The sequence below is a fragment of the Oryzias latipes genome, chromosome 19 (assembly GCF_002234675.1).
Source record: "Oryzias latipes chromosome 19, ASM223467v1".
Lineage (NCBI taxonomy): Eukaryota > Metazoa > Chordata > Actinopteri > Beloniformes > Adrianichthyidae > Oryzias > Oryzias latipes.
The window spans coordinates 25,434,918-25,445,184 of record NC_019877.2 but is presented as its reverse complement, the minus strand read 5'-3'; the positions used below and the strand labels follow the sequence as shown (position 1 = coordinate 25,445,184).

The following is a 10,267-nucleotide window of genomic DNA, read 5'->3' as shown; positions in this document are numbered from 1 at the left end:
CACGTTGTCCAAGGACATTAGAGCCTAATTTTTTGAACATGAAAGTCCTTCCATCCTAATTTTTGAATGTGGGGCAAAGAATTCTGGTTTTCTGGACGAGAGGATGGCCTATGCTTCGGATTTCACTGCCTATGGCAGTGAAATTCTAATTTTCTAAACCTGACACGCTCGTGCCCCTTTGTCGGTCTGGTGCTGGAGTTCGGAGCCCCACTACCATGCTGAGAAGAAAAACAACCTTCTCTCAGACATGATGTTGGACGATACGTGCTTTCCAAGTCATCCTATCCTAATCTTAACCTCAGTGAAGAGATGAGAAAAGCCCATTCTGAGAGGATTTCATGAGGAGGAATGACTGAAAAAAGGAAAAATAAATGTTATTTGTACAAGCTGGACAGCTTCCTTATCTGTTTCAACCTCATCATGGTGAGGAGGGGTGTGCTCCTACTCCTAAAAACTATAAGCGAGATTATAAGTCATATTACCATAAAATTACGGACAATTTTGGAAGAGCATGGATTCACCAGCCATATAGGAGAGGCACAAAGTCAAGCTCCGCCCACCTGCACTATATAAGCTTGGCCTGCTCTTTCCAACTCACTCACTCAACTTTCAGCCCTGACACACAGAGGCACAATAAAACAGAAGGCAAACAGGCCAGAATGTATGGACAAATAACTTTTATTCCAAGCTCTTATGGACAAGAGATATACAAACAAATTTCGCTCAGTTCTGCGCCTGATGAAGGACCAAACAGTCCGAAATATTGCGCACATATGTTCTGAGCGATAAGTGATGCCAAGAGGGGCCTGAAAAGGAAAAATATCCTGCAAATAAAAGGCATACTTACCTGAGGAAACCCAAGAAGTGTTCCTGCAAAGAAGAAATACGAGGAGACAAAATTGAACATACACGTTGTCCAAGGACATTAGAGCCTAATTTTTTGAACATGAAAGTCCTTCCATCCTAATTTTTGAATGTGGGGCAAAGAATTCTGGTTTTCTGGACGAGAGGATGGCCTATGCTTCGGATTTCACTGCCTATGGCAGTGAAATTCTAATTTTCTAAACCTGACACGCTCGTGCCCCTTTGTCGGTCTGGTGCTGGAGTTCGGAGCCCCACTACCATGCTGAGAAGAAAAACAACCTTCTCTCAGACATGATGTTGGACGATACGTGCTTTCCAAGTCATCCTATCCTAATCTTAACCTCAGTGAAGAGATGAGAAAAGCCCATTCTGAGAGGATTTCATGAGGAGGAATGACTGAAAAAAGGAAAAATAAATGTTATTTGTACAAGCTGGACAGCTTCCTTATCTGTTTCAACCTCATCATGGTGAGGAGGGGTGTGCTCCTACTCCTAAAAACTATAAGCGAGATTATAAGTCATATTACCATAAAATTACGGACAATTTTGGAAGAGCATGGATTCACCAGCCATATAGGAGAGGCACAAAGTCAAGCTCCGCCCACCTGCACTATATAAGCTTGGCCTGCTCTTTCCAACTCACTCACTCAACTTTCAGCCCTGACACACAGAGGCACAATAAAACAGAAGGCAAACAGGCCAGAATGTATGGACAAATAACTTTTATTCCAAGCTCTTATGGACAAGAGATATACAAACAAATTTCGCTCAGTTCTGCGCCTGATGAAGGACCAAACAGTCCGAAATATTGCGCACATATGTTCTGAGCGATAAGTGATGCCAAGAGGGGCCTGAAAAGGAAAAATATCCTGCAAATAAAAGGCATACTTACCTGAGGAAACCCAAGAAGTGTTCCTGCAAAGAAGAAATACGAGGAGACAAAATTGAACATACACGTTGTCCAAGGACATTAGAGCCTAATTTTTTGAACATGAAAGTCCTTCCATCCTAATTTTTGAATGTGGGGCAAAGAATTCTGGTTTTCTGGACGAGAGGATGGCCTATGCTTCGGATTTCACTGCCTATGGCAGTGAAATTCTAATTTTCTAAACCTGACACGCTCGTGCCCCTTTGTCGGTCTGGTGCTGGAGTTCGGAGCCCCACTACCATGCTGAGAAGAAAAACAACCTTCTCTCAGACATGATGTTGGACGATACGTGCTTTCCAAGTCATCCTATCCTAATCTTAACCTCAGTGAAGAGATGAGAAAAGCCCATTCTGAGAGGATTTCATGAGGAGGAATGACTGAAAAAAGGAAAAATAAATGTTATTTGTACAAGCTGGACAGCTTCCTTATCTGTTTCAACCTCATCATGGTGAGGAGGGGTGTGCTCCTACTCCTAAAAACTATAAGCGAGATTATAAGTCATATTACCATAAAATTACGGACAATTTTGGAAGAGCATGGATTCACCAGCCATATAGGAGAGGCACAAAGTCAAGCTCCGCCCACCTGCACTATATAAGCTTGGCCTGCTCTTTCCAACTCACTCACTCAACTTTCAGCCCTGACACACAGAGGCACAATAAAACAGAAGGCAAACAGGCCAGAATGTATGGACAAATAACTTTTATTCCAAGCTCTTATGGACAAGAGATATACAAACAAATTTCGCTCAGTTCTGCGCCTGATGAAGGACCAAACAGTCCGAAATATTGCGCACATATGTTCTGAGCGATAAGTGATGCCAAGAGGGGCCTGAAAAGGAAAAATATCCTGCAAATAAAAGGCATACTTACCTGAGGAAACCCAAGAAGTGTTCCTGCAAAGAAGAAATACGAGGAGACAAAATTGAACATACACGTTGTCCAAGGACATTAGAGCCTAATTTTTTGAACATGAAAGTCCTTCCATCCTAATTTTTGAATGTGGGGCAAAGAATTCTGGTTTTCTGGACGAGAGGATGGCCTATGCTTCGGATTTCACTGCCTATGGCAGTGAAATTCTAATTTTCTAAACCTGACACGCTCGTGCCCCTTTGTCGGTCTGGTGCTGGAGTTCGGAGCCCCACTACCATGCTGAGAAGAAAAACAACCTTCTCTCAGACATGATGTTGGACGATACGTGCTTTCCAAGTCATCCTATCCTAATCTTAACCTCAGTGAAGAGATGAGAAAAGCCCATTCTGAGAGGATTTCATGAGGAGGAATGACTGAAAAAAGGAAAAATAAATGTTATTTGTACAAGCTGGACAGCTTCCTTATCTGTTTCAACCTCATCATGGTGAGGAGGGGTGTGCTCCTACTCCTAAAAACTATAAGCGAGATTATAAGTCATATTACCATAAAATTACGGACAATTTTGGAAGAGCATGGATTCACCAGCCATATAGGAGAGGCACAAAGTCAAGCTCCGCCCACCTGCACTATATAAGCTTGGCCTGCTCTTTCCAACTCACTCACTCAACTTTCAGCCCTGACACACAGAGGCACAATAAAACAGAAGGCAAACAGGCCAGAATGTATGGACAAATAACTTTTATTCCAAGCTCTTATGGACAAGAGATATACAAACAAATTTCGCTCAGTTCTGCGCCTGATGAAGGACCAAACAGTCCGAAATATTGCGCACATATGTTCTGAGCGATAAGTGATGCCAAGAGGGGCCTGAAAAGGAAAAATATCCTGCAAATAAAAGGCATACTTACCTGAGGAAACCCAAGAAGTGTTCCTGCAAAGAAGAAATACGAGGAGACAAAATTGAACATACACGTTGTCCAAGGACATTAGAGCCTAATTTTTTGAACATGAAAGTCCTTCCATCCTAATTTTTGAATGTGGGGCAAAGAATTCTGGTTTTCTGGACGAGAGGATGGCCTATGCTTCGGATTTCACTGCCTATGGCAGTGAAATTCTAATTTTCTAAACCTGACACGCTCGTGCCCCTTTGTCGGTCTGGTGCTGGAGTTCGGAGCCCCACTACCATGCTGAGAAGAAAAACAACCTTCTCTCAGACATGATGTTGGACGATACGTGCTTTCCAAGTCATCCTATCCTAATCTTAACCTCAGTGAAGAGATGAGAAAAGCCCATTCTGAGAGGATTTCATGAGGAGGAATGACTGAAAAAAGGAAAAATAAATGTTATTTGTACAAGCTGGACAGCTTCCTTATCTGTTTCAACCTCATCATGGTGAGGAGGGGTGTGCTCCTACTCCTAAAAACTATAAGCGAGATTATAAGTCATATTACCATAAAATTACGGACAATTTTGGAAGAGCATGGATTCACCAGCCATATAGGAGAGACACAAAGGCAAGCTCCGCCCACCTGCACTATATAAGCTTGGCCTGCTCTTTCCAACTCACTCAACTTTCAGCCCTGACACACAGAGGCACAATAAAACAGAAGGCAAACAGGCCTGAATGTATGGACAAATAACTTTTATTCCAAGCTCTTATGGACAAGAGATATACAAACAAATTTCGCTCAGTTCTGCGCCTGATGAAGGACCAAACAGTCCGAAATATTGCGCACATATGTTCTGAGCGATAAGTGATGCCAAGAGGGGCCTGAAAAGGAAAAATATCCTGCAAATAAAAGGCATACCTACCTGAGGAAACCCAAGAAGTGTTCCTGCAAAGAAGAAATACGAGGAGACAAAATTGAACATACACGTTGTCCAAGGACATTAGAGCCTAATTTTTTGAACATGAAAGTCCTTCCATCCTAATTTTTGAATGTGGGGCAAAGAATTCTGGTTTTCTGGACGAGAGGATGGCCTATGCTTCGGATTTCACTGCCTATGGCAGTGAAATTCTAATTTTCTAACCCTAACCCTAACCCTAACCCTAACACATCGGGGAGCTGTGTAACCACATTTGCCTTTCAGATGATCCAGTGGAGACAGACCAGGACAATGTGAACTGGACAGCAGATACGGCCATGAGGATGCTGAAATATTGGAGTCCTAGGTTTCTCCCTCTTGGTCCGACAGAGGGAGTGAATGAGTAATTCAATCAGGTCCCTCGCCCCCCTTGTCTTCATCCAACAGAGGGTGGTAAAGAGCAACCTAGTCTTAAGGTTTGATTTTAAAATGTCATTTCTTTTGGGATTTATTATGGTTTTCTGACTTTCATTTCAATCATCCCCATTCAGGTAGCTCTAATCCCAACCATGGAGTATATTTTCTAACCCTAATTTGTGATTTCTGATCCCCAGCCAGGTGAATTAATTGCTCTAACCCTAACCGTGTGTAATTTTTGCCCCCCCCAACCCTTATTTGTGATTTATGACCCCCAACCAAGTGACTTAATTGCTCTAACCCTAACCGTGTGTAATCTACTTACCTGCAGCGGCCACCAGACCGATCTTTTCATGAGCGGGATGATCCTGAAACACAAGGAAAACATTTTATTCAAAGGGGATGAGGGTGGAACCATGGTGGGGACAGAAATGGCCAGTGCCTCAGGGCCCCGTGCTTACAGCGTGGGGTTCTTATTTTTCATATTCCTAACCCTAACCCTAACCCCTAACCCTAACCCTAACCCTAACCCTTCCCTCCATTTTGATGAGAAGACGCATGCACGGAGCTGATCCTCGTCAGTATGATCGCTTCTCATGTTTATTCTTAAGCCAGCCTGAAGAAGACTAAGCTTGTTCGAAACGTTGCAACCTTGGCTTGTATTATTTTTTTATTAAACCGAAGTTGATCGGTAAAATCACGTTTCCTAGTTTATTATTAGCATAGCCTCCCAGTATTAGCATAGCTTGTTAGCCACGTGTGACGGAGGTACCTTCTGCAACGGGCCGAATTACACAAGGACCACAGTAAGCCATGCCACCGCGCCCACACGACGACGGATGGATACTGGTGCAGTCCAGAGGAGGCAGACGGAGGGAACGGGCCTATGAACGCGACAGGCCACAGAACAGACGTGCAGCTGCGGATTTTTCCAGCTACCCACGCCGAGACGGACGCCGATCTTATGCGGACGTCACCAGGGAGGGAGCCCATTTTCTGGAGCCGGCCTTCTACGGCAGACAGCAGGTGAGACATCGCCCTGCACCGCAGTCGTTCTATAGCGGGCCGCGCTACCCATTTCAAAATGGCGCTCAACGTGCTCGGAATGAAGCCCCCCCCCACAGGGTACAGTCTAATGACCCTGATTTTACAGAGAAGGTGCGTGTAATGAACAGACTGATTAAAGCTGTACACCACATCACCAATGTGTCCAGAGAGGCTCATCCTCCCTCCCTGGACAAAATAACAAACAATCTAGCCACAATTATCAAACCAGCATCCCCAAATCTACAAACACAGACTTTGATTGACGGCAATGCTAGAAATTGGGCCTTCACTACCGTTCTCATCCTCAGAGAGCATTATCAAAAGAACATTGACTCTGAAATGCAAAAGCTCACCCAGTTTCCTTCACCGGACTGGAGAGGCCCCTTTGAAATAGCCACAACGTGGGCGAAACGTAATTTAGGCAGACGCCTGAGACAGGATACAATAGACCGTGCCCAGGCGGTCATCATTGCCAGGACGACAGAAACAGCACCTCCTGCTCCTCTTCCTGCTGCTGCCGTTTCTTCTCTCCCAACGCAGACAGCTGACCAGACAGCAGAAGAGGACCCACATGCTGTGATTGAGCTGGCTCCATCATCACCTCCAGTGAACCAGCCTCCCTCCACGAGACCACCGAGCCCAGCTGCAGCACAGCCACCCCCTTCACCACAAAGCAGCAGTCATCAGATCACCACGATCGCCCAAATCCATGCAGCGCCTCCACCTGCGCCAATCTCCCGGGTTTCAGTGGAGACCATGACAGAACCACAACAGGAGGACTGGTCACCTCTGTTTGACCTTGAGGAGGCAAGTGAAACAGAACTTTCTCCTCCCACATCCCCGTCTCGTCTTTCTCCTGTAATCCCTCTTCCACCACGCATAAATCGCTCTCAAATAAGCTCTACGGCAGAAAGTGTCGTACGAGTTCTCGACATGCAGAAGGCTGACTCTGAAGCCGAAGAGGAAATCACTCTGGAGCCAGAACCAGCAGATGAGCAGATCACAGCGCTGAGCCAGAGAAAAGGAAGCCAACGCTCCTCCCACAGAGAAGGGAGTCCTCCTCCTCCCGTCCAAACCAGCACCATGGAGAGCAGAGGGTACCACACACTCACCCCTGCCACTCTCTCCAAGCTGAGATCCAGCGTGCAGTCCAGACTAGCCGTTGAGCGAGCAGAGCAGACGACAACTTCTGCAGCAGAAATGCAGGTGTGTGCTCCAACACGACACGACAACACACCCCGCAAATTTACAGAGTGGCACCTGCACATACAACAGAAGAAGGTCATCATAGGAGACTCAAACATCAGCCGCCTCCCACCTTTCAAAGGTGGAAATGTACAATTGGACAGTTTTCCTGGCGCCAGATGGCATCATGCAGAATTTCTCCTGAAGACGGCCACCTTCCAGACGGAACCAGAGGTTCTCCTGCTATCCTTCGGCCTCAACAACAGATCCCAGAGGGATAAAAAAGCTCCAGTGAAAGAGATGATCAAAGCCCTGACTGTAGCAGGACAGAGATTCCCAGACGCCACAATCTTCGTCCCTCACGTCAGTTTTTCACCTCACCTTTCACCAGATGAAAAAGCCGTCCTGATTCATCTGAATCAACACATCCAAGAACTGACAGACTACATCCCCCCACTCAGTGGCTTCTTTGAGACCCAAACTGACAGCATCCACTGGACGGCAGCTACCGCGAAGAGGATGCTGGAACACTGGGCTTCATGGTTAAACTGAAGCTCCCTCTAAGCCTCGCACAGAGGGAGGGGAAAGATGGAGTCATGAATCTATGTGATAACTTTGTTCTTTCTCTTACACAGCTTTCCCTGCTGAGCAGAGGTCTTACTTTCATCCCTTCCAAATGTAACAGTAAGAATTTGACCTTTCAATCCAGACATGATTTACAGGAGTACCATCGCAGAATTAAGTTAACTGTTCACTATAAGGACAAAAGCAGCATCCAACCTCAGCCATTCATATTGAAATCTGACTGGACACCCCCATCTGCTACTCTCCCACCACAAATTAACCGTTTAATAGACCAGGATATTTCATACTTTGAGAATGATTTTAAAATCATTCATAACACTCCAAATTTGAGTGGTGAGGAAACCAAAGCTCTAAAAGAATTAGCCCAAAATAATGATATAGTTATTAAACCAGCCGATAAGGGCAGTCTAACAGTAATTATGGATAAAAAAGATTATTTATATGAAGGTTACAGACAGTTAAATGATGTAACTTATTATCATAAACTCAATAAACCCATTTATTTAGATACAATCCCTCTAGTAGATACAATTATTAATAATTTACTGAAAAAGAAATTTATAAATAAAAAACAAAAAACTTACCTGCAGGGCAACTCGCAACCGAGGCCCAGACGTTTTTATATGTTACCCAAAATCCATAAAGATCCCCAAAAATGGACCGTTCCATCTAAAATTCCTCCTGGCAGACCCATTGTTTCAGACTGTGAAAGTGAAACCTATTATACAGCAGAATATTTGGATTTTTTTCTGAATCCGTTATCTAATAAACATGACAGTTACCTTAAAGATACATATCATTTTATTGAAAAAATTAAACAACTAGTAATCCCAGCAGACTCCTTTCTGTTTACTATGGATATTGATAGCTTATATACCAATATTGATCACAAAGAGGGCATTGACAGTATTAAAAGAATTTTTCAAAAATACCCGGACAAAAAACGACCAGATAAAGAATTACTCCAATTATTAGAGATTAATTTAAACAGAAATGATTTTGAATTTAATGGGGAATTTTTTGTTCAAATTAAGGGCACAGCTATGGGGAAGAAATTTGCACCGGCTTATGCCAATATTTTCATGGCAGAGTGGGAATCCTCTGCACTACAGAAATGTGCTTTAAAGCCGCTCTGTTATTACAGGTACCTCGACGACATCTGGGGCGTGTGGACCCACTCTGAGCAGGAGTTTGGGACCTTCCTGGGGACTCTCAACAGCCACAACCCTTCCATCAAACTAAAATCAACATGCCACGCCTCTTCAGTCGACTTTCTAGACACGACCACATTTAAGGGAAGTGACTTTCACACCACACACAAATTGGACATTAAAGTTTATTTTAAACCCACAGACACACATGCACTGTTACATAAAACCAGTTTTCATCCCAAACACACATTTGCAGGTCTGGTTAAATCCCAGCTGCTCCGCTTCCACAGAATCTGCACCCAATAGGCAGACTTTAAAAAGGCCACCAAAATTCTTTTTTCGGCATTATACACAAGGGGTTATTCCCGCTCCTTTCTAAGAAAATGTTTTAAGTCATTTCAACAAATTAAACCTATTGATACATCCCCCCTTTTACCCATTGTCACAACACATTCGGCAGCCACGTGCAGGATGGTGAGAGTCCTCAGGAGGAACTTCCGGGATCTTGTTCAGAGCCAGGGGCTGCTCGAGGAGCACAGATTTCTGCCAGCCTACAGGAGAAACAAAAATCTTAAGGACATTTTAATTAGAGCCAAACTTCCTCCCCCTACACAACCAAAATCCAGAGCACTCACCTCTTTTTTCAAACATTTGGATTGGATTTGCAGCCACCACAACAAAAATGTGTTTCCGTCTCTATGCAGGGGGAGCCCCCACTCTCAAAACTGCATTTATGTTATCTCCTGCTCCACCTGTGGGATACAGTACGTTGGGGAGACTGGGAACACTCTCTTAGTTAGATTCACCCAACACAGACACAACATCACAAAACATAAAAACACAGACACTTACCTGGTACAACATTTCATTTCCCACGGATGGGATTCAGTCAATGCAACGATCGTGCAGATGAATCCCAGATGGTCAACCCCAGAGAGAAGGAGACATGAAAGAAATTGGATTTCTAAATTAGACACCCTTCATCCTAGAGGCCTAAATGACAAAAAAACACCATTATTCTAATTAGAGACACTTAACCGCTCTTCCCCCTTTTGTCCAGCAGAGGGAGTTGCTAAACAGTCCCTCTCCATCATCAGATTTTCTCAAAACCCCCCCTGTAAATTTTCTTTTTTCCAGCAGAGGGAGATTATGAATTCCCATAATCAATTTTCATATGGCCCTGCCCTAAAGGTTTTCGATCCTAACCCTAACCAAATTTAAATTGAGAGCCCTAACCCTAATTAGATTATGAAAAAAATAAAATAATTTATCCTTCATTACCCAGAGGGAGGAGCGAGATCTGAGTGGGGACAGAAATGGTCCGTGCACGAGGGCTCCAGGCATACAGCCTGGAGCCCTAACCCTATCACCTAACCCCTAACCCCAAAGGAGGGTTAGGGTTAACGACCTAGG

The 10,267-nt window shown here is 44.2% G+C and overlaps 1 protein-coding gene across 1 annotated transcript; it reads left to right on the top strand.

Moving 5' to 3' along the window:
- The first annotated feature begins 5,964 nt into the window (after window positions 1–5,964).
- On the top strand, window positions 5,965–9,852 carry LOC111946415 (ras and Rab interactor 3-like). The gene is made up of 2 exons (XM_023949583.1): window positions 5,965–7,802; window positions 8,848–9,852. Exon 1 carries the CDS (start codon window positions 6,054–6,056, stop codon window positions 7,668–7,670), a length of 1,617 nt encoding a protein of 538 aa, XP_023805351.1. The 5' UTR covers window positions 5,965–6,053; the 3' UTR covers window positions 7,671–7,802; window positions 8,848–9,852.
- The last annotated feature ends 415 nt before the right edge of the window (window positions 9,853–10,267 follow it).

Coding starts and splice junctions, on each gene's coding strand:
- LOC111946415 (XM_023949583.1), top strand. CDS start 6,054: ATGAACAGACTGATTAAAGCTGTACACCACATCACCAATGTGTCCAGA.